The 25,590-nt window shown below is 35.0% G+C and overlaps 1 protein-coding gene across 20 annotated transcripts in view; it reads left to right on the top strand.

Annotated features, from left to right (window-relative positions):
- The window catches only part of HEATR5A (HEAT repeat containing 5A), a 99,347-nt gene that overhangs the window by 27,722 nt on the left and 46,035 nt on the right, over window positions 1-25,590 (top strand). For all 20 annotated transcript variants that reach the window (XM_070256344.1, XM_070258105.1, XM_070254836.1 and 17 more), the window contains 9 exon segments: window positions 741-996; window positions 1,762-1,917; window positions 3,242-3,492; window positions 6,154-6,265; window positions 9,929-10,081; window positions 11,067-11,166; window positions 16,991-17,100; window positions 22,058-22,221; window positions 22,307-22,482. In XM_070256344.1, coding sequence (XP_070112445.1) covers window positions 741-996; window positions 1,762-1,917; window positions 3,242-3,492; window positions 6,154-6,265; window positions 9,929-10,081; window positions 11,067-11,166; window positions 16,991-17,100; window positions 22,058-22,221; window positions 22,307-22,482 — 1,478 coding nt within the window.

The following is a 25,590-nucleotide window of genomic DNA, read 5'->3' as shown; positions in this document are numbered from 1 at the left end:
AAACAAAATATAAAAACCTAAAACCATAGGAAAATCGTCTTAGAATGAAACAACAAAGAGGTCTCTGAATTATCTTGTTTTCTAAATGCCATTATAGTTCAAAACAAATGTATTTTTTCAAATTTACATGTCCTCATTGTTTTATACTGTGTGATATTAGACTTCATGAAAATGTAAGGTGTCCAAATATAATTGCAAACTGTGTTTCTAAAAAAGAGATTACATAAGAAAACTACTGTCTTTGTATCTCTAGAGTAAGACAAACTCTTAGCATTCATGAAAATAAAAAGCAGTGATTCATCACTATAAATTCCTTTCAGGTTTCTAGAACTAAATTCCCTTAGAGTTATAGTGTTGGAACATAGTTAATTCTTACAGTGTGTTCATATGTTAGATTTGTTTTTTCTTGTTCAGAATGTTAAGCTTGAATCTTTTGTTTAGAGAATTCACAGACACATTTTACATATTAGCTGGCTAGGCTGACTGTCCTGAATCTTTGCACAGTCTGACCAAACAAAATAAAACAGACAGCATAAGTGAAATCTCAGTTGAAAGACTGCGTACTTCAATTTTGGCTTAACAAACAAAAAAGTAGTACTGCATTTCTATAGCTAAAGTGGCTATAAGTGAGGACAGACTAAAAAGAAATGTTAATAAAGTCTGCATATTTGTGGAAGAGAAGACATTAATATAGAATTGAAACTATTTCATTTTGAAGATAAAACTCCTTTCTTTTTTAGGCTTACGTGGTATTTGTTTCAACACTAGGAGGAGCATGGCTAGAGAAAAATTTTGCTGCCTTTCTTTCTCATGTCCTAAGCCTTGTGTCACAGTCGCACCCTAAAGCCACCCAAACTCAGATTGATGCTGTCTGTGGTCGCCGGTGTGTTTCATTTATCCTTCGAGCTACTATAGGAGGCCTTCTTGGAGAAAAGGCTCAAATTGCTGCTGCCAAGGATATTTGCCAGGCTATCTGGAAGTTAAAGAAAGTTGTGGGTATGGATCTACTCAGACAGTCTGTTTCAATGGTGCTAAAGGAATTGTCCCTTTGGAAAAGCTAGACTGGTATATTACTATATTTAATACAAAAACCACTTTTATAATAGTTGTTTCAGAGTAGTCAATATACAGATGGGACATAAATTATCTAACTTGGTAAGAGCTGTCATGCATATGTACAGATCTTGAAGGATGGTGATAGTGGTTCGTCAGAATTCATGATCTTCCTATAGAAGTTGAATACATTGTTTTTTTAAAAACTTGGAGCCAGCCCCGTGGCCAAGTGGTTAAGTTCACGCGCTCTGCTTTGGCGGCCCACGGTTTCGCCAGTTTGAATCCTGGGCGCGGACATGGCACCACTCTTCAAGCCATGCTGAGGCGGCATCCCACATGCCACAAATCTTTTAAAAAAAGCAAAACAGTTCATCTCAGTTCCTGTACTGTTTTAAATCCACTCTGCTTATTTTGTGTATCAGTAAAACTGGAACATTCTTTAGTTTTCCCTTTCATTGCCTTTTCACTTGCTAAAAGAGTAATAAGGGATTTGTGGTCAGGTTGCTTGAACTAAATCTGTTATATTCAGTTCTTTCTCTATTGATGCCAGTCCGCATTTTAGTATTTCAGTTACTGCCTTAAGGATTTCATATAGATCAAGTGGAGGTATTAATTTTTGCCTTTATGCTTTTCTGCTCCTAACGCCCACCCCTTGTAATACATTTTACTAAAACAGTGACGCTTAGTTCGTTCTCACACCTCTATCAGATGCTGTGATGAGTGACGGTAATTTGGAAACCCGGCTTGGCTCTGCAGATGTAGCAGCCGGCCAGCATATGCTGGTGTGTGCTTTACAAGAACTTGGAAATCTCATACACAGTCTCGGTACCACAGCTGCGCCTTTGCTGCAGGATTCAAGTGCAGGTATCTATTATTTGTGACCCATCTGAGTACCTTGTAATTTTATTTTTACTCTAGACACCTTTTTTTCAACAGGAAATCTCCCTCATGTAGTTCATTTGTTAGAGATTCCACTGTACATTTATTAGAGATGTTTTATGAAATATATATGATCAAGATTATTAAAAATATGTATATATTTGAGTTTTTTTGCTTTCGTAATTAAAAGTTGTCTCTGAGTCTCCTCCTGTTCCCCTTCCTGAGATAGTTAAGTTAATATGGAGAAACAGAGAAGTAAACCTAAACTCATTTCTCTCTTTGAACACTGTTTAATCATGTTGAGAGATAATTCACATACCATAAAATTCACCCTTTTAATGTATACAGTTGGGTGGTTTTGGTATATTCACAGAGGTGTACAACCACCACCAATGTCTAATTCCAGAATGTTTTCATCATCCCCAGAAGTCCTGGACCCAGTAGCAGTCGCTACCTCTTTCCCCTTCTCACCCCCTGAGAGCTACTAATCTACTTTCTGTCTCTATGGACTTAACCTATTGTGGACATTTCATATAAATGTAATACAGTATGTGCTCTTTTGTGGCTGGCGTCTTTTACTTAATCACTTTTAAAAATCGTTTTTAGTGGTTTTTGTCCTTTAATGTGATATACATTTCCTGCTGATTGAAGCTTTGCGTTATATTTTGTTTGCAAGCTCTTTATCCTAGGATGTATATTATTTCAGGGGCAGTGGACATGAACTATTAATATGTTTTGATTGAATTATAGCAAATGTAACTTTTATTCTTTCTGGTAGTGGTACACCACTGTCTTCATAATTGGTTAGTAGCCGACTGAGGACCTAGCCTCAATTTTGTTCTCAGATAATATCAGTTTTGTTCTTAGATAATATCAATATGGTAGATAGGAAGTATACTAATTATGTAGATTAATGCCCCAGAAGGGATTAAAAAGAAGGAGAATGGAGCATGGTATGATGTTTCTTCTCAAGGTGTGTTTGTTATTTATTGATAATTTTTAATTGCTAGTATCAAATGAATAATGATCTCAAAGTAAGCAGAACCTTGGCTTATTTAGGAAATAAAATTTTTCTTTTATGTACTGACTTAATTTAAGCCAGTTTTCATGAGCTATATTAGTAGAACTAATTTTTGGATGCAAAAAATTATTTATAATTAAGTATCCCTTATTTTTTCTATTTTGATTTGGCTTTTGATAAAGATAATATATTTTATATCCATGTGGCTGCTTAATTGTTCTGACTGTTTTATTGCTAAGTGAGTTTTGTCTGTGGAGCTGTCATCATGTGTTTTTTCTGTCCTCCCAGGCATTCTGGACAGTGTCATTTCAGTTAGCACTCATCCTAGCGTCTCTGTGCGACTGGCAGCAGCTTGGTGTTTACGCTGCGTTGCTGTGGCGTTACCGTCTTACCTAACGCCCCTCTTAGACCGTTGCCTGGAGCGGCTTACTGTACTTAAGTCTTCACCTGAAGCAGTGACTGGCTTTAGTTTTGCTGTGGCAGCTTTGTTGGGAGCAGTGAAACATTGTCCTTTAGGAATTCCTCACGGAAAGGGCAAGGTAATGATTTCATTCTCCACCTGTATGATGATGATGTTTCAGGTTTTTCCCAGAAATGTTGTCTTCCTGTGTATCATCCCGTCACAGCCATGCAGGGCAAATTTCTGAGCCATGACGTGTTCTACTTAAGTGTTAAATATAAGCATAACTTTTGTAGAAAACGAAGGGATAGTTAAAAATGTTTTATCTACACTTAAACAGGAGTGCGTTCTATTAGAAGGATCTCCATTTAGTAACAAAACTTGTTCCTGAAGGCTTTATTTTGCCATATATTTAGTTCTGCCGTAGAAGCGCATTTAAAATTGCATGGCAAAGACAAAAGAGAGCCGCAAAGGAAATTGTCAACTTCACGTAATAATTTGTAGTTGGTGGTAGTGTTGCTAGTTTGAAATTAGTTTACATGTAGTAAACTTTAAAGTTTACTTTAAAGATAGATAACGAGTGTTCTTAGGAACCAAGATTTTCCACATAAAAAATAAAGCTACAGCTGTGCAATCAAGAAAGTTAAGTAAAATCCTCATTAAGTATGTTAAATTTGGATCGAAAGTATCACTATGAACTTATAATTTTGTTTTTTAAAAAATACTTAACATCCTCAGTCTGTCCAGTGAGAAGACATAAAGCATTGAGAACCCACTAGCAGGGAAAATCCCTAGTGCCCGGATTATGTTTCTAAATACCATTGCAACCAAAAAGGAATCAGCACTCCACGGAGGAGTGGCTGGTTCCAGGTCTGGGGCAGGAAATGCACAATATAAGCCTAAAATATCTTGTCATGCCGGAAGGCAAGGAAGTCATCAAAGACTACTGTGTTCATTTTAGAAGGATACAGGGGGTAACTTAAGGGACTCCCACTGACCAAAGATGGGCTAATGTGTGCATCGGAAAAAGTAATGACAACACTGGATTGAAAAACAATAAACATATAAAACCTCATGAGCTCATAATGACACTAAAAAAAGTCTACCAAAAATTGCCTTGCTGCCCAAAAATAGGGTTTTCTGGATAAATTTAGTGCTTTTGAATGTAGCACTTTCAAATAGGTAAATGATACAGAACCTAGTAAGTAAACAACCCAGTTGTAATGTACAAAGAATTTTGAAGAGAACTAAAGAATTTTTTTAATGAAGTATGACAGAATAGGCAAAACATGGTGTGGGAATTTTGGTTCTTTTTGAATAGCTAGGAATTGCAAATTGTCGCAATATTGTTTGACAATGAAAGCCCTCATAACCTGGACCTCACACACAATAGGTTATTTTTTCAAAAATAAATCACCAGGGGGCTGGCCCAGTGGTACATCGGTTAAGTTCACACCTGCTTTGACAGCCCATTGTTCACTGGTTCGGATCCCGGGTGCGGACCTATGCACTGCTTGTCAAGTCATGCTTTGGCAGGCATCCTACATATAAAAAGTAAAGGAAGATGGGCACGGATGTTAGCTCAGGGCCAGTCTTCCTCAGCAAAAAGAGGAGGATTGGTGGCAAATGTTAGCTCAGAGCTAATCTTCCTCCAAAAATAAATAAATAAGTAAATCACCATTGTTCCTTTCTTTCTCATTGTCACTCCTATGTCATTATTAATGAGTATTATAGTATATTCTCCACAGTTTAGGCTTTGCAAAAAAACATACCATTACTTCAAAAGTTCTAAAACTGTTTTGAGTATTGCCAACACCATTTGAATAAGGTGACTGACAACTTCAGGAGAAGATATTATTCATTTGAATTTATTACTTTAGTTATATTATAAACTAATACTTCACATCTTGCTAAGCAAAGAATTGCCATTGCATGTATTAAATTTCATATTCTCAGATCTTATTAGTTAGGCACACAGGACTGGTTTGTTTGTCCTCACTCTTGGAGTATTATCCGTTGACTATATAGGCTGCAAGTAGTCCTCAGTAGTAAGTTGATTGATTGTTTTAAAATATGCTGGCCTTCCTCTTTAGCAAATTTATATGCCAACTCATAATACTTGCTGCTTTTCTGCGGGTGATTGGTAACTGAGATGTTTTCTCAGGCGTATTAATGCCTCGTGGCCTTTGTACTGTATAAGCATGCATTATCCATAAATGTGAAATACCTGGTTTTTCCTCTCGTTTTATAATACTGCCTGTTTCATAGACTTTTAAAATATAACATTGTAGTAAATCCCACTCTACTGTGAAACTTGCTTCAATGTGGGACTATTTTGAGTACTTTTAACCTCTCTAATACACTGCCTCTGAAAAGACTGTTGTCAGCTACTCAGGTATCAAAGTGGTATGCAAAATTTTAAAAAGGGAGATTCCTGTAATGAAACTTTCTCTAGTAATTACACATCTCAGATAGTTGCTTAAAACTAAAAATAAATTCAAATTCTATACAGCTAAACTTGAATAGTCATGCAATGTTGTCTCGTATGTTCTACAAAGAATTATAGGGTTGCTGTGTACAACCCAATATGCCAGTATTTAACCTTGAAAACTTACTTCTTTTATAGTATCCTGTATGACGTTGTCCTATGCTATAGTCTACAAGAATAACAGTCCTTTATCACTTACATTTATTATATGAGAGTTAATTTTTCAAGAGATTATTGTTAGTTGCTGTCATTTGTCCAATAACCTATAAACTGATATTCTTCTTTTTGCCTTATTCTTCTGTACATAAATAGATTATTATGACATTAGCAGAGGATTTACTGTGTTCTGCTGCTCAAAACAGCCGCCTTTCAGCTCAGCGCACACAAGCTGGATGGTTGTTGATTGCTGCTCTGATGACATTAGGTAACAACAGTCTTGTGGAAGGTTTACATAATTGTGAACTGCTTTGTGTTTTCTGAATGTAAAATATAGTAATGTGTGATTTGACAAGACTAACTTTTAATGTGTACCAGAATTTAAGTATCCACCAAACATTTTTCTTCTAGCAGTTACCTTAGGAAGCCATATACTTACTCCATTCTTCAAAATATTTTCAAGTCTCCTTATTTGAAATTCTCTTCAAGATCAGTTTATGAGCCTTAAGTAGAATAAGCTAATTTGATCATCTTTCAGGCTTAACTCTGAATGACTATGACTTTTAAAAAAAATCATTCACATCCATCTTGAGAAAAAAAAATTTTCCACAATATAAGGATAGGCAAGAGAAATAGCCTGTGAGTCCAATTCTGTAATTGTTCTGAAAATTGATGGTGCCAATAAGGTAGTCACATTGAAGGGGATAGGGCTCATTTAAATTATATTTATTAAAAATCAGTAATTATTTACATCCTCTAACTTCGAAACTCAATTTTACTACTTTATTAAAGCTATATTTTGCTTTAAGTCTCTATTTTATAGTCATGATTTATTGTAGGATATAAAACTGAGTGGATTTGACCAATAAATCATTTTGACACTTCTGAAGTACTCTGATCTAAAAGGAACTTAAAATAAGCAATCATAAATGAAGAACCACTTTAAGTAATGTTCTTGAGATGATTAAAGAGATTTATTGGACTAAATCAGAATTCAGCCTATGAGCCAAATTTGGCTTGCCACCTGTTTTATACAGCCTGTCAGCTAAGAATGGTTTTTATATTTTTAATGATTAAAAATATATATATTGTGTGATACATGAAAATTATATGTTTTCAGTGTCCATAAATAAAGTTTTATTAGAGCACAACCACAGTCATTCATTTACATATTGTCTGTGGCCGTTAAGCACTACAGTGGCAGAATCAAGTAATTAATTGCAATAGAGACTGTATAGCTTTTGAAGCCAAAAATGTTTACTGTCTGACCCTTAACAGAAAGTGTGTGTTGGCCCCTGGCATAGATCATCATTTCACAATATGATAGGGATAATGTGGTCAAGCTTTATTTGCCTTTGGCTGAGTGTTTCCTGCCTGCCATATTGACCATCTTGGTTAATTAAAGGGGAAAATATACTCCTTAATAAATGCAATATTTTAGTGAACAAAACCTTCAAAACAAGGTAATTCCATCGGAAGAAGACTACAAGAGATCCTTCTCCTTTAAAAAGAAAAAAAAGATGATTTCATCATATTTTATTATATATTCATAATCAACATACAGAAAGGGTTAAAATTTTTAATTGTTCTACTGTTGTTTTCTCTGGCTTTATTCTGTTTTCATATGCATTATTGTTTTCTTTTTATTATCAATTTTTAGAATGTGTTGCTAGTTTCCTAGCAACTTGCAAAGGGAATCAGTGAAGCTGGTGCTCTTAAGTATCATCATGAGCTCATAGATTTTTATATATTGATGTATTTCAGTTCATTGCAGGCGTATTCCTTTTGATCCTCAAATTGTCTCATCTTTAGTCAGTGGGAGCCCCTTCAAGCTGGGCCATGTGTCCTTTTAACATGAACCTAGTGTTCTTTGATATCATGTTTGTTTTGGGGGTGACAAAATCTCCCAACGTTTACGTTTCCAGCTTGCAACCAGTCATTTCTCCAAAGAGCTCTTATTCTTCTTTTGGGAAATGGTATTTAGATAACTATCTCAGTGCTTTGTTAATTTTTACCTTGCAGTTTGAACACCTCTTTTGCGTTTTCAGCATTTACTTCACCATTTACAGTTTCCGTTATTATTTTTAATATATTCACTATTCTGAACTAATGTAAACTCAAATAAACCACATTCAAGTCCATTCTTCAAATGTGAACTACAACATTTTTTAACCTTTTTCTGCTACACTTCTCAGTTTATCTGATGCCACATAAAACAACTTCGATTCACCTATACATACATGTCTTACAGATCTGTGGTGGTTCATAAAGTGTGTGTGGTTTCTGTTTGATACAGTATTCTTGATGTGAATAAACTTACTCTTGTTTATGTTTTAACTTTGTAATTACTATAAACTCATTTTTATTGGTTGATATATGTCTCTGAAATGACATTATCTTGATACCTCTCTAAGAAGGAGATGCTACACTGTTTACTGTTGAGTCAGCTGTCTTAAGGATATAATAGTAAATATTTATGAAACTTTTGTCAACTATGGGTATTCCCAGTGACTCCACAATTTTGTTTTTTAGGTGTCTGCTAAATTTTACTTTCAGAATTTTCTTTATTACCATAGCCCATTGTATATGAGCGTGCTTGTGCACACGTGCATACAGTCACACACAAACTTCTTACAATCACTTATTCTCAGTTGCCTTGCTCCGACTTCTTTATTTCATTCCAATTCTAGGAGTTTAAGAAAGTAGTGAGCAAAGAGTGTTGAATCCGGTTTGTGTTGCTGTAAGGATTAGCATATAGCCTCTCCCTAAAAAGCAAGTCAGAGGAAAAATGGAGAAATTATATTATATTTTAATCTACTAAATTGCATGTGTAGAAAAAAAGATTGGCTTGCCATTGCCTTTTCATTTTGCCATTAGGCTCATCTCTTCATATGCAAATAAGGCAATTTTTGAATGATAATTGTATGTCAGACATATAAATGCTTATCATAAGTCAAACACTGTTCTAAATGCAGACTCATGTAAACCTCAGAAAGTGTCTGATTGGGTAAATACTATTATTATCCCCATTTATAGATGAAGTTGAGCCACAAAAAGGTTTAATAACTTATCCAAGTTTACACAGCTAATAAGTGAATGGAACCAGGATGTTAACCTAGGGCTCTCCTTCCGGAACCCAGTGCTGTTCTCTGCTATGCTGCCCATCCTGCAGTAGAAAAACATCAGTCTGCAGAACATGGAATAAGAAGTGAGGAGTATTTATAGCAGAATTTTCAGGAAACCCCAGAATATTAAAGAAAATCACTGGGGAGAAAAGCTGTGGGTTTTGCTTTTTATACTTCTAGTTTTTCTATTTTCTTAACATAATGCTATCAAAATGCTATCATTTTACATTGTCTTTCACTACTGGGCTTTTGTATTCATGATCCCTGGGTTCATAAATGTCATTCCTCTGAAATCTTAAAAAAAAATTTCAGTCGGCTGTATCACACCCGATTTTTGGCCCAGAACAAGTTGCTATAAAAAATTAGCATTACTCTCAGGATACAGTGTTGTTTGTTTCCAAAACAGGAGTACCTTGCATTTTTGTGGTGCATTACAGTTTCTCAGACTACTTTAAAGTGTGCTTTATCATTTGGATCTGACATACCCTTGGAGACAAGCAGTGCCAGTAGTGTTAGCTTCATTTTATAGATAAAAGGAACTGAATCTCAAAGAGGCCACAGCAATAGTGGAAGAGCTGACGCTGGAGCCCGGACTTCAGTGTTACTTCTTGTTTTTCCTCTGTATACTCCAGTGCCTTCATTCGTTCAGTAGTACATTTGTTGGAACCAGAAGGTAAGAAAAGGAACGAAGTATTGAAGTAGTAGATTAAAATGTTTATTTTAATAGGGAAGTTCCTGCTTATTAATAGTTCTAAAGAGTAATCATTTGGGGATCTATAACAAGTGACAAGTTGAATAAATTACAGGTCCTGCGGTTGCCAGCCATCACCTTGCTCGAGTTCTGCTGTTGTGGAAGTGTGTCTTTCCAGTGTCTCCTAAAGATCTGGAAACAGAAAAGAGCCGAGGAGATTCGTTTACATGGCAGGTAACCTTGGAAGGACGAGCTGGTGCTCTCTGTGGTAGGTTGAGTTTAGTCTTTTTCTCCCTTTCCTTTGGCTTTTCCCACTCTTTAACTTTACACTGCTTGTATGTTTTGTCTAATTTAAGGGGGAGAAAATCTGCTTGTGGTGGTTTTTGTCATTGATTATAATTGATTAGTTGGTGATTATAATAGAAGTGTGATGTAATAAACCAAATTTAAGAGTTCTAATCCTTAGGATAATGCATGTTTTATTAGATGTAATCCAGTTGAGAAATATCAAGATTGCTTTGTCCTAAGTAGGTATTCATTCCTCTTTTCAGAAATCCTAGGAGTGGATTTAATCAGCATTGACTAAGCGTGTTTCTTTTAGGCTTTTGGTGTATGAAAGTTGTACCCTTCCCCAATATATAGACCATTAACGTTAGTATCCACCATGAGAATTTGAACTAAGGATGGGTGAGATCCCTGAAAAGACATGGAAGCACTGATTTTGGTTTCATTTATTCATAGCATTTTTACTCTTAAAGAAGAAAAACTATTTTGAAATTAATCTTGAAACTCAGTCTAACTTCTTTTCATATATTCTTTTATTCTACATATGAAATAACTCCTTATAAAAACTTCTGTGTTTCAGGTAACATCTATAAAAACCTAACATGCTGGCTCAAAAGTCAGCATGAGTCCTCAGAACCAGTGTAGAACTGGCAGACTTGAGGGTCTAAGATAATTTATTCTTCTGCTTCTGAGCTCCAGGGCTGAGTTAGATCCCAGGACAGCAACATTTTGTTACCTTGGTTGTTGGTCTCTTTTAGTAATTCTTGGAAGTTTGGGTTTTTTTTTATCTTTGTAGATTAGAGATAGAAGACACTAGCTTCTTCTTTATACTGGAGTTTCAAGAATTTTTTTTATTTTCAGCACATTTCTTTATTTCTGTGATAAAAATGCAAATGCTGTGCCATAATTGAATACCTTTTTCATGGTTCATTACACTGCATCAAATAAAAGTCTGTTCTCTTTTTCAGCTGTCAAGAGCTTTGTTTCCCACTGTGGTGATCTCCTTACCGAGGAAGTGCTTCAGCGTCTCCTTCCGCCTCTTCCGTGTGCCGTGGATTTGCTAACTCGGTCAGGACCTGTTATTTAGATTTGATGACATTGTTTGAAATAGCAATCACTTACCCTCTGATTATGTAACATTTTAAGTACGTTAATAAGGCCAAGTTCCTATGGTTGGTGAATAATTTTCCTCTTGCAGAGGAAGGCAAACATTTAGTTATGTGATTTTTTTTTTTAGGCTAGGATCTTGAAGGAAAAATACATATTAAAAGGGAAGGAAAGTTACTTCGATAATGTATCTTCTATACAGTCAGATTTAACCAAGAAATTAAGTATTAAGCCTGTTAACCTTTTCAGGTATGCATTTTATTGGTTTGTTAGTGCTATTCTGTGTTCGTAAGAACCAGATACTTGTTAACAGTTTTAGTTTTTTGTTGTTTATTTTTCATACGTTTGACTTACAAGAAAACATTGACAAAATCCAATATGTGTCATAAGCACTTGTAATTTCCTAATTAATAAAATGGATAGATTAGAGAAAGTATTTCCAAAAATATATTTAGTGATAGAACGTTTTATGTATATGGAAATAGATTTAAGATACGGCTTATAAAGCATAATAATAAAATGAACACCTCTGAATTCAACACAACTAGAGCAGAGCTTAGCAAATATTTGCTGTAAAGTGCCAAACAGTAAATATTTTAGGCTTTTTGGGCCATGCAGTCTCTGTTGCACCTACTCAACTCTTGTTGTAGCTCAAAAGCAGTGATGGATAATCTGTAAATGAATGAATGTGGCTGTGTTCCACAAAAACTTCGCAAAAACAGTCAGTGGGTCAGATTTAGCTACCCCTGGACCAGAACATTAACAATACTATGGAAGTTATCTGTGTGCTCCTCTCTAATAGATGTAATAACTACGCTGAATTTTATAGTTGTTATTCCCTTGCATTTTTAAAAAGTATAGCACATATATGTGTTTTCCTAAGCAGTAAGTACATTGTTTAGTTTTGCTTGGTTTTGATCAGACACACGGTATACTGTTTCTGAGAATTACTTTTTCTTATTCAACATTATTTGAAACTTAATCTATATGTAAATTTGTTTAATCATTTTGGTTGCTGCATAATATTTGTGTGAATATACAGCAACTTATTCATCCTCCTGTCAAGAAATATTCAAATTATTTTCCAAAATTATTGCATATTTCTACCAATAATATATGTGGGTGCCCTTTGATCAACTTCTTCACCAGCACTTACTCAGACATCAATCGGGGCTCATCCAGTAGGTGTAAATTGGTATCTCCTTATGATTTCAACTTATATATCTGATTCCAGATGGTTTAAGTATCATTTTATGTATTTGTTGTTCAGTCTTTCTCCTTCTATGAAATCCCTATTCATGCATGTCTTTACCTATTTTTAGGTAAAATAGTTCTTTGATTAACAGATCTTAATTTAAATGTCAAATTTATCAGTCTTTTACTTTTTGGTTAGTACTTTTTGTCTTTTGATTTAAAAAATCTACCTTGCTTGAAAGTTATAAAGATACTTTTTTATATTTCTCTCTAGAATGTTTAAGATTTTTTCTTCTACATTTAAGTCTTTAATCCATCTGGAATTGATTTTTGTGTTTGGAGTAAGGTAGGGATCAGATTTCATTTGCTTTTTTTTTTTTTTTAAGATTTTATTTTTTCCTTTTTCCCCCACAAAGCCCCCCAGTACATAGCTGTATATTCTTCGTTGTGGGTCCTTCTAGTTGTGGCATGTGGGACGCTGCCTCAGCATGGTTTGATGAGCAGTGCCATGTCTGCGCCCAGGATTCGAACCAACGAAACACTGGGCCGCCTGCAGCGGAGCGCGCGAACTTAACCACTCGGCCACGGGGCCAGCCCCCATTTTCTTTTTGAATGTGGGTAACAGATTGTTCCATATTTACTTCCTCCAGTGATTTCATTCACCTCTGTCATGTATTGTAGTCCCATATGACCATGGTCCGTTTCTGTGCTCTCTAGTCTGTTTGTCTATTTCTGTGCCAACACCACACCATCTTCATAGTAAATTCTAGTATCTGTTAGAACAAGCTTTTTGGCCTTACTCCTCTTCAGGCATAATTTGGCCCTTCTTGCACTTTGATTGTCTCCTGTTGAAATTTTAATTAAAATTTCATTGAATCTATAGATAAATTTGAAGATAATTGATATTTTTACAATAGCCATAAACATGCTGTCTCTCTTCTACTTTTGAAGTCTTTTACAAAGTATAAATTTTTTTCTATATAAAAATCTTACATGACTTTTCAAAAATTTATTCCCAGATACTTTATATTTTTCATTGCAGTAATTATTTACATAAGCACATGGGAGTGACTGGTGTGTGAGTATAATCTCTTCATTACTGTTGTACAAAAATATTATCAATCTTATATCCAGCCACCTTGCCAAACTCTCCTATATTAAAGATATATTTATAGATTCTTCTGGGTTTCTCTGTTTACAATGCTTATTGATTCGTGTTCTCTCTCTCCACTTATGTGCTAGATAACTACCATTTAAAACTGAATAGAAGTGGTTAAAGGGAATTCTTCTCCTGTTTCATGAATAGATTGATGTTTGCTACAACTTTTTAGTAGATATTCTTTATCAGGTTAAGAAAATAACCTCTTCCTAGTTGGCCACATTTTGTTTTGTATTGTTTTGTCTTATCATGAATGGGTTTTGATTTTTATAAAATAGTTTAATCTGATAACTTTAATGGAACAGATTTTATTGGCAAATTTTTTTACTTGGTTACATTCTTGGGATAAACTGAGCTTGGAAATAATAATTTTTTTTATAAACTTCTGGATTTGTTTTGCTTATGTTTGGGTTTCTATTCATCAGTGAAACCACCCTATAATTCTACTTCTTGCACTACCCTCTTCAGGTTTTCATCAAAGTTTTACATAGCCTTGTAGAATGAGGTAGGTGACTCTTTCATCAGGTTGTGTGGAGGAGTCTATGTAAGATTGGAATGCATCACATAAAATCTTATTAGCAACCACCTGTCTGTAAAACGATCTGGACTTGATATTTTCTTTTTAGGAATATGTATTCCATTTCCTTAATTGTTTTGACTATTTGAGGTCTGGTTTGGGGGTTTGTTTTGCTTGTTCGTTAGATTTTTCCAGGAATTTTCCCAATGCATCTTCTTCAATTTTTTTGGCGTGAAGTTGTCGTTAGTATTCTCTTATCTTCTTAATCTCTGCTATATCTATATGTCCCTTTCTCCAATCTTGGTAAGTTTTCATTATGCCTTTCCCTGATCCATCTCATGAGAGATGTATCTATTTTATTAATCTGTACAAAGAATAATTTTGCTTATGTTGAGTTTGTTCTCTACTTCATTCATTATTGTTTGTTATTACTCCTTTCTGCTTTCTTAAATTCTTGTTCTTTTTTTAACCCCTTAATTTGAATGCTTATTAGTTCATTGAATTTCTCTTAATTCTCCTAATATAAACTAAGGCCATAAATTGTCCTCTAAGGTTCCAGTTGCTGAATCCTGAAAGTATTAATATGTATTATTTCCCTTTTTCAGCTTTAAATATTTTTAAATTTCATTAAAATTTCTTTAAGTTGTCTGAGTATGTTTTTAAATTTCTAAATGTATAGAACAGTTTTTAGCTTATGGTTTTGTTACTGATTTTTAATTTAATTGCATTGTAGTTAGTGAATATGATCTGTATGTTACCTGTCCTTCTAAGTTTGTTGAGACTTACTCTATGACAAATGTGTGTTTTTTTTAAGTTCCATTGTGCCATCTGTCTTCACTAATTTTTTATCTACTTAACCTGTCAATACTTGACAGTCTTGAGAGTGAACTACTCCACTGTGATGCTGGGTTTATCAGTTATTCTCTATAGTTCTATTAGTTTCTGCTTTTTCGTGTTTTGAGACTATTTAATTAGGTACATAGGAGTTTAGACTTATATCTTTCTAATGAATCTTTTATCATCATACAGTAACTCTATCCTTAATAATACTTTTTCTTTAAATTCGAATCTTTGTGATTATTATATGTGTGCTTTGTCTTTTTTAGTGTCACTGTTTTTAGGTATATCTCATGACTGCATACAGTTGGAGTTTTTAAAAATTGAATCTCACAATCTCTGCTTTAAAATGGCAATTTGTGAATTTCTTTATCCATCTTGGTGTATATTTTGTTGGATTCATGCCTTTCATTAGTTCTAGAAGAGTGGTGGTTATCGCTTCAGATAGTGCCTGTTTTCTGTTCTCTTTAAACTTTCCTTCTGGGGTTCTGATTAGACAAATTTTAGATCTTTTTATTTTGTCTTCCATGTCTTAATCTTTTTTTTAGTATTTTTTCCTCCTTTTCTGTCTGCTGTGTTCTGAGTGGTTTCTTTGGCTCTGTCTTCCAGTTCACTAATTCTCTCTTCAACTGGGTTTGATCCAGTATGGCTTTGTCTCTGCCAGGACTTGGGACCGTTTTAAACCCCTTCAAGAGCCTCCACTTTATCACCCCTACCTTGCCATGGGCACCAGCTCAGTTGCAGATTCTTGTATTGGTATTAGCATTTGTGTTCTGACTCTCATTTCAGCTCATGTTTTGTTTTATGCTTTTGTATTTGTTTGGGGGGTCAGGGTTGAGGGAGCAGACTTTGAAAAAGTCTCTTCCTGCAAGCCTAGCAGTGCAAATTATCTTTTACCCAGGATCTAAGTGTATTTATAGCAGGAATGCCCTTCAGAGACTTTAATCCGCCCTCCTAATCGAAGCAGAAACTGCTAGCAATGTTTTTCTAAATTCTTATTTTGTTCTATTCATCACACTTTCTTTAAAAACAGAAAGACAAATACCCCTGCAAACTCACTTCTGTTGTATTTAAACCAAATGGATGTTGCAGGATTTTTAAAAATACAACTTATAATTTCTTAACATCTTGTCAATATGATTAAAATAATTTTCATATGTCAGCTGTAATTTTCTCATCTAGTTTTAGAGAAACACAAAACATGCTTATCTAGAAATTAGAAATAGCAAGAGCAGTTTGCTAGAAAATACAAATGAATAAACATTGCCAGAACTTCTCAGAGTACCTGGAAATCTCATGCCGTGACGGTTTAGTGGGTTTATTCCAGTGGCACAATAAAAGTAGTTCCCCTGACTTTCTGTATTGCTAAGAGAGATGAAAATCATATTCCAGTTGATAGCATGGTATCTTGCAAAGGGTGGTAATCCTTTAATAAGTATTTGTTAGATGAGTGGACGTCAGTAAAATGATGTCTTAGTACCAGTAGAGAGAGAGCAAAAGGTAAAGAATACGTGAAGCTGAAGGACGAGTGAAGGAGGGAGGTGATGAGAGATTTTGTGAATAGAACTTTTGGGGAAATATTGGCTCAACTTGTGCTTTATTAAAAGAGAATTTGTTTTATGATTTTGCATATTTTGGTGATTCATTCTACTTGGTGGTGGCATTCCAGGTCAAGTTTCTAGGAAACACTTGGATTTTTCTCTAGTTACCTGTGTCTCCTGTTTGTTTGTTTCTTTCCTACATAACAGACTTAAGTTTTTTCAAATGCCAAGTTGCAAACTTTGGAATGTGGTAAGTTTCTAGACAAAATACTTAGGTCCTTATAAGTCTAAGGTGAATATACAGTTTTGTTTTATGAAGCATGATAGGAAAGATAGCAGAATGATTTGCACGTGTGACAGTTGTAATCCCTCTTATAACTTATAATCACACTTTGTTTAAAAAAACATAAAATAAAAGCAACACTAATGTTCACTCAATATGTATAGGCATTTTATGTTTATATGTCAACCTATTCAGTATTTGTACATTATTATATAACTTGCATACTTAAGATATACTTTTTTGTTTATTTTAAGGCTTTCTTCAATAGTAAAAACATATGGAAGTCCTTTGAAAACACCATCAGTAGTTTATAGACAGAGACTTTATGAATTACTGATTTTATTACCTCCTGAAACCTATGAAGGTATGTGCCTTAGACCAAAATGTTTTGCTGTTTGTGGCTAGTACAGTGCCTGGAAAGTAAGGCCTGAAGGAATGAATTGTGGCAGTTATTTAGTGCCTTGTATCTCGGAGATTTAGGGAGTTCACACTTAACCTATGTGTTCACCATTTTATAGTAAATAAAACACTTTTTTAAAAAAATACCCTACTTCATGTCTTGCTTTCCTCTCTCTTCTGGCAAAAAAAGCCATAGTTCCACTGTGTGGGAGAGAGTGAGTCACAAAGATTGGTCTTGATTCTGCTCCAGAGTTTTGTACAGAGATATAATGCAAATCTATTAGAAATTTGGCCATCTTTAGTTTTCTTCTAGAGTAATTATCTTCAGTACATAGTCCATTTCATTCCATTCTTAACTCTGCCCCGATAGAAGTTTAATATTGAACTACCAAGGTATAATTGCTTTTATAAAGTTTATAATATAGGTTTTGCTCTTAGTGGGCTCAAAGATGACTTTAGGTTACTGGAATGCTGCAGTTGGTAAAATAAACTTGTCCCTATTTTAAAATTAGTCCTAAACCTTGCTTGTAAGTTTAAGATACAGTCTTAAGAAAATAAATTGCTAGTACTACTGAATAACTCAAGATGCTTGTTTTAACAGAAGTCTAAGTTGAAAATGGTTTCCACTGGGAACTTCAATATTTTTTTAGTCTTAATTTTCAGCCAACCATATTAAGTTGATTGATGCTTCAAATCCATTTCTTGTAAAAATACTACATTTGTTGACTTATGTCCTTATTCTGCAGGTAAATGCAATATATACTATATTAGTTCAAAATGTTATAATTTCTGTCTTGGCCTTTATCATTATGTGAGTGCTGGTGTTCCCACTGCCTCCCTTCCTAGTTCACAAATGTACCTAGCAAAATGTTTGATTTAAAGTAAGGATTTGGTAAAATCTTCTGAAGAGCTGAAAAAAAAATGGATACATTGCTGTTTCTTAGAAACTGCATCAAAAGAACCATTTCTGTATGCCAGGCACTGTGCTCGATATTATATGTATTAGTATCTCATTTATCTTAGGCTAATACAATGAGCTAGTTCCATTTTCCTCATTTGACAGATAAAGACAGAGAAGTTACAAAATCAGCTCAAGAACACATACCAGTAAATAGTGGACTCAAGGTGAAACCATAAGCTTCATGCTGTGCTGCCTGTTCGTTGATAAGTAACCTGCTAGAGACTTAGAAACAGTCAGAGCTTAGGGATAGGTCTCTCATTTGATGTTCTCTCTCAATCTAAAAGTTGGCTGTTAGATATCTAACAAAACGCTTAGAACTTCTGTGTTCCATAACTCAGATCATTGTTAGGTTCTGGCAACAGCAGTTCCCTTCAAACTTATACATCAATTTTTACCATAGTATTTTGAAATTTATTTTCAAACTACAGATGGAAAAATTGGGGTTTTTTTCAGGTCTTCTTTCAACATTTAGGAATACTAGAATATCACTTAAAATCTACAGTGTATCTTCTGATAAATAATAATATGTCTCCCCTTGAAGGATTTAAATTAAGGGAAAAACAAAGTCTTTTACTCTTTTCTCAGAATTGGAGTTTAGAAATGCAATTAGAGGTCCTAAAAGAATAATAGTATACAAGTGCATAGATTTTAAATTAGTTCCAGAGTGTTCATTGGGAGACAAAGTCAGGAAATACCATGAATTTCTTGAGAAAAGAATCTACGTTCACCCTCTTTGTCTTTTTCAAGTGTGTCTGTTTTTCTAACAAGAATTAAAGAAGAAATCATAAAAAATGCAAATAAGGATGTATTAATATTTTTCTTGCAACCAAAAATAAGGATTTGCCATTTTGTATCTGTCTTTTCACTGTGGAAATAGAATTAAGGATTTTTTTCCTTAAAGACTTCTGATTTTTTTTTTTAGTGATGGTTTTAATAAGTTTATATAGTATATATGGAACATAACATAACTTTACCATTAAAATAGTAATTGCCATTTTAAATAACATAGCTCATAGTACAATAATAACATAATTTCTAAATCTTTAATACAAAAAGAAATAGTCTTTAAAGTTATGTATCTAACTCAGAAAATATGGCTAAGTAACAAAACAGAAGTTTCAAGTCCTGATGTTACTACAATGGTTTATCAAAAAGTGAGCCTACAAGACATGCTAAGAAATTGCCTTTGTTACATGGGACAAATATAAAAATTTAAGTAACTTTGATTCATGATTGTCCAGCAAATGCAGACTTTTATCATAAAAGTGACTTAGTTTTTTGAAGTTTGTGGAGTGAAAATTTGGCTCTTAGTTTTGTTATGGATCTCCTTTCAAATATTTTAATATTTTCTGCACTGAAAATTGTTCCTCATTAGCATCAGAAAGTCGATGTATTCCTACCACAAAAGCATATTTGCATTTTAAAATCGAATCATCTTTAAAAGCTTTGTTCAGGGACAGTTAGGGGAGCAGCCACTTTAAATGAGAAATAGAGATTTACCACAGTTTTCACACTTAGCTCTAATAGCAAACATACCTTGCATAGTGGACTACCAACAAAATTATTTTTCTGAGTGTCATATACTGGTAATTAAACCTGCAGACATTCCTTTGAGCAACTTTCATTTGCTTCATTAAGCCTTCACTGATCCCTGTCTGCCCTCCCCAGTTCCTATATGTAATCTCTGCTTTCTGTAAATTTAAGGCCAGCCCTGATGTCCTAGTGGCTAAATTGGGTGTGCTCTGCTTCGTGGGTTTGATCCTTGGGCACGGACCTACACCACTCATCTCTTAGTAGCCATGCTGTGGCAGCAGCTCACGTTTTTAAAAAAAGGAGGAAAAGAGGAAGATTGGCAGCGGATGTTAGTTCAGGGCAAATCTTCCTCAGCAAAAAAAAAAAAAAGAAAAAAGAAAAAATCTAACTAAATTTAACAGTACTTTTGTTTTCATCTTTTATGAAACAAAGCACTTCCTACCTTCATTTCATAGTTATATGTATGTTTTTGTGTCTTGTATTTTATATCCTTTTGAAGAAAGGATTAAATACAATAAAATATTTATATATTTTATTAAACACAGCATCTTAAATACTGATTGAATGAATGAGTGAGTGAGCACGGTAGTTAAAAGCTCAAGTTCTGGAGCTTGAATTGCCTATGTTTCAGTCTGACTCTTCTATGTAATTGCTGTGTTGTCTTGCAAAATTAACAAGCTCTCTGTTCTTGTTTCCTCACCTATGAAATGACAGTACTAACTCGACCTCATGAGGTGGTTATGAAAACTACATGTAATGCTTTTAGGACATTTACTGACACATGTTACATCCTCAGTAAATATTTGTTGTCAGTACTTTTACTATTACTAATGATACAGAAAATGATAGCAGGTGAACCTTCCTAACTCTTGCTACCACTTCTAACAACATCACCTCAGTCTTCATTTCATCCTGATGCTCTTGCTAAAGAAACACTTAAGTGTTTGTTTCTCTAAGGCGATTTTTACTCATTCGTAAAGTACTTAAGTTACAAACTGGGAAAAGCCAATTGCGTATTAGGTGGATTTTTTTTTTTTTCTTTTTTTTGAGGAAGATTAGCCCTGAGCTAACTGCTGCCAATCCTCCTCTTTTTGCTGAGGAAGCCTGGCCCTGAGCTAACATCCATGCCCATCTTCCTCCACTTTATATGTGGGACACCTACCACAGCATGGTGTGCCAAGTGGTGCCACGTCCACACCTCAGATCCAAACCTGCGAACCCCAGGCCACCTGAAGTGGAATGTGCACAGTTAATGGCTGCACCTCCGGGCTAGCCCCAGGATAAAATTTTCTATTGATAATCTGTTAGAAATTAGGATAAGTATCTTTGAAATGGTAATTTAGGTCAATGTGACAAACAGACCAATTTTTCAAAATGTATATTTGAGAGAGAACTATACATTACAGAAGATCACAATGTGCCTGAACTAGCTGGGCCCCCAAAACACAAACAAACAAAAAATGAGTCCTCTCTGGATCAAGGTGCCAATTGACAGAAAAATATAGACGATAGAGGAACAAATTAAAGTACTCTGGCGAGTATAATCATAAAAATCCAGACTATAGAAATTTCTACAGAAGAAATAACCTCATTTCAAATAAATTACAGAGGAGGGTTGGGGGAGTGGAGGGAAGAACTTCAGATTGAGAGAGACTTGAGATGAGTCAACTAGCTACAGCTTGTAGCCTTAAATCTCGATTCAAACAGAAAAGCAAACAAAAACAGGCGTTTATGAGACAATTGAAAATTTGAACACTGAATGGGTATGTGATGTTTATTGGTTTTGTAAATATGATATTATGATTATAGGATTGTTTAAAATGTCCTTAACTTTGGAGATACACAATGAAATATTCATAGATGAAATAATATGCTTTCTAGGGCTTGCTTCAAAGTAATGTGGGGGATGTTGAGATAGCGGATGAGGGTATAGCTGGAACAAGATTGATTCAGCTGGTCAAGATAAGTCACAATCATGCTGGGGTGGTGGGGAGTTGGGTGTCATGGTACTGATATGCCTGCTTTTGTTTATGTTTGAAGTTTTCCATAATAAAAACGTGTCTGATGCTTATAACTGTTTTTCAGGCCATGGTGGGTTTTTGTAAACTAATATAATTTACCTCCTTTTGTATCTGTTCTTTTTTTATTCTGCTTTTGTACTTCCTGTCATTTTATTAAAAATGATGGTAGTATTTACTCGGTATCCTAAAGTATACATGCACGCACACACGCTTTGAGATGTCTTTTCAGTGTCCATTCTTAGCCTGTGATTAGAAGCACATAGTTGAGCCAAAAATCTTTGGCCATGATAGATTGAAGTTGGCCGATGTGTAGACTAAAGCCCAGCCTGGGCGTTTTTAACCCCATGCTCTAACCAGTCATCTGCTAGTGCTAAATTGCTAATTGTTCTTCTGCTGTGACTCAACAGGAAACCTCTGTGCTATCCTCAAAGAGCTGGCTGCTGACTTGACTGCCCCTGATATGCAGGTGGCAGCGTTCACATTTTTACTTCCACCGCTCTGTCATCAGGATGATCTTTTGATATTAAGTCCTTTGCTGCAAGAGACTGACCACAGATTTATTGAAGAACAGGTATGGTCATTTTTCAGTAACTCTCAGGTTGATTCAGTCTGTGAACCGTGGTTCTAAAAGCTTATATATAATTTTTTTCTTGTAGCTCCTGCTTGGTAGTGGTATTGCTTGTGGAAGTCTCGAGTATGACCCTTATTCTATTTATGAGAAAGATGTAGATGGAGATTCGGTGCCTAAGCCCCTACCTCCAACACTGTCAGTTATTAGCTCTGCCGTCAAGCTCTTTGGAGTTGTATGTGCCCGTGTGGGAGAAGCTCAAAGGTAACCATCTTCACTAGTTCGCTTATCCTGAAGTATAATATTTCAGGAATGGTAATTGGTTCAGTGAGTACATAATAGAGAACTGGTGGGAAAGAAGAATGTTGTCAAAAGTTCTCACTGGTATAGAAGATTTCTTATAGATAACGGGTGAATGTGCGAGAAAGGCTCTTGTTTATTCACTTGACTCATATTTAATAAGAAGTAATCAAATTCTTAGATTAAATTAAATGATTAGGCTGGAAACTTCTGGGTACTATTGTGGATGTAATACTTTACAGTTTGCTTATCATCCAGCTGAAAATACAAATGAAAAACTCAGTAACACAAGAACACCGCTTTATGAGCTGTTGTTACAAAGGAAAACACTGGTTTTTTGCTTAGTCTACGTCTCAGACTTTCTTCCCGCCGAGACTGTGGAACTCTTACAGGTCCAGGGATAAGCCTTCAACTTGGTGGATTTCAGTTCATTCAAAATGAACTTTGATTTTGAAAAAGCAAAGGCAGGTAATGATTTCTCATTGAGAATGACAATCTTTTTTTTTTTTAAGATTTCATTGTTTCCTTTTTCTCTCCAAAGACCCCCGGTACATAGTTGTATATTCTTAGTTGTTGGTCCTTCTAGTTGTGGCATGTGGGACGCCACCTCAGCAGGTCCTGATGAGTGGTGCCATGTCCGTGCCCAGGATGGGAACCGGCGAAACCCTGGGCCGCCGCAGCGGAGCGTGTGAACTTAACCACTCAGCCGCGGGCCCGGCCCCAAGAATGACAATTTCTTGATAGTTATTTGAGGATAATACCTTTCTTGGGGGATCAAAAACACTACTCATATCCACTGTCCAGGAAATTATGTTTTTATATGAGATACTAAATGGGAAGTGAGTCTCTCCCATAGGCTATGCTGATTAATAATTTACAAATTATTAACTGTCCTCACTCATTCATATTCTGTGTCTCCCCCCCTCTCTCTCCCTCTCCCCCATCTCCGTCTCTATCTTGCTAGACCAACAAGTATGCATTTGACTAGATCATAGCTTTTATATTATTTTCTCCAGTTACGTCTTCCAAAGAATACCAGTGAGGTAGGGACTTTACCTTGGTCTCTGATGAAGACTCACAAAAATATTTTGAGTCTTGTTAGCATTTCTGAAATAGGTCTTTGGATAGTTGACTTTCAGCAGATAGGAAAGTGAGTAAGACTTATCTTTGTTTTTAATAGCTTCATGTCATTTTATTTAAAATAATGGTAGTATTTACTCAGTATCATAAGGTACACACATACTTTGAGATGTCTTTTCAGAGCTTTAATTTCAAAAGATGTTTTTCCCAAATTTATTTTTAGCCTATAGCTCCCTGTGTATGCTATAACTATAAAGTTAGGGTTATAAGATATTTAAAGCCCCAGCCCCGTGGCTGAGTAGTTAAATTTCTGTGTACTCCACTTCAGCAGCCTGGGTTCATGGGTTCAGATCCTGGGTGGACCTACACCACTCATCAGCTGTGCTGTGGTGGTGTCCCACATACAAAAAAAATAGAGGAAGATTGGTGCAGATGTTGGCTCAGGGCTAATCGTCCTCAGGCAGAAAAAGAGGAGGGTTGGCAATGGATGTTAGGTCAGGGTGAATCTTCCTCAGGAGAAAAAAAAAAGATATTTAAGACAATATGTTACTAAATTATAAATGAATGCTATAGCACTAGAAGATGAGAGGAAAATCACAGTGGTCTGAAATATTTAAAGAAGTGGTGGAGAGGATAAGATTTGAACTAGTCTAACTGTACTATTTTATGGAGAATGCAATTAATTTAAAATAATTAATTTGGATTAATACAGCAGTAACTACAGTGGATGAAACAGGTGGCCTTGTGGGGAAAAGATTTAAATTAACCATGTTCTTAAATGGCTCCACTAACTCTTTTTGATAGGTCTAAGATAAAAGTTGAAGAAGAAAATACACTACTTACAAACTTTCCTTTTAAAAAATTGATTCTACTCTCCTAGAGAAGTTTTTCTTTTCAGATTTATTGCCCGGTTGTAGTTTCAAGGCAATAGTTTCTTATTTCTATTGTTTGAAGTTTAATGAACTTTAAAATGTACTGGTTTTTTTTTTTTTATCCCACCTGGATTAAAAATAGAATGAATATTCAAGAGAGGGAAGGCTTTGATTGTTGTAAAAAAGAAATTGAAAACTGGTTAAAGCAAGGCATATGATTCTGTTTGGATTCTAACTGAATAAAAATGGTAGCAGAAGTCTGGAGATTGTTAAAGGAAGTTGGCAGGATCCCAGATACGGGAACGGGCTGTAAGCAACTATCAGCAGTCTCCATTGGGTGTCGTTGGAGGACCAGGGGAGAGAAAATACATAGTTGGGAAAGTTAAGTTTCTAATTTCCTGTTGTCCCACATACAATACTTGTTTCAAATGGCAGGGCCTTCTACTTTAGGCCATATATTTGCATTTCTAGAGAAGAAAAGTCTTAAAGTATCTATATTTAACAAAAACAACAACGGAATATTTGAAGGCATTTTGTTATTGTGATTAGCTTTGTGTTTAAACAGTTTGAAAGAAACTCTCTTTTATAAACATGAGATTGCCCTAAAATTGGAAATGTTTTTCATATATTATTTATTTGCTTAGAAATTGTCTTTAAATCAGGTAATTCTCTCTTTTTTGACTATAAGATTCTAAAAATAAGAACACTTTGTATTGGTAACTTTAAAACATTAAAATGTTTACAGTTTAGAATGTCAAGATATTTTATATAGAAAAGAAATATTATTGATCTTGTGCATGTGTTTGTGGTTACTTTTAAATATATTTTGCACCTAATTGCAAAGAATGAACTGCTTAATTCATCTGAAGATTGTTCCACGCTTGGTTGCACACTACAATCATTTGGACAACATTTTTTTTTTTTTAAGATTGGCACCTGAGCTAACACCTGTTGGCAATCTTCTTTTTTTTTTCCCCCCCCTTTTCTTTTCTTCTCCCCAAACCCCCTCCCCGGTACATAGTTGTATATTAGTTGTGAGTGCCTCTGGTTGTGCTGTGTGGGACGCCACCTCAGTGTGACCTGATGAGCGATGCCATGTCTGCACCCAGGATCCCAACCA

The sequence above is a fragment of the Equus caballus genome, chromosome 1, assembly GCF_041296265.1.
Source record: "Equus caballus isolate H_3958 breed thoroughbred chromosome 1, TB-T2T, whole genome shotgun sequence".
In the NCBI taxonomy this organism is placed as follows: domain Eukaryota; kingdom Metazoa; phylum Chordata; class Mammalia; order Perissodactyla; family Equidae; genus Equus; species Equus caballus.
Note: the sequence above shows the minus strand (reverse complement) of the source record. Positions and strands in the feature narration are given on the sequence as shown.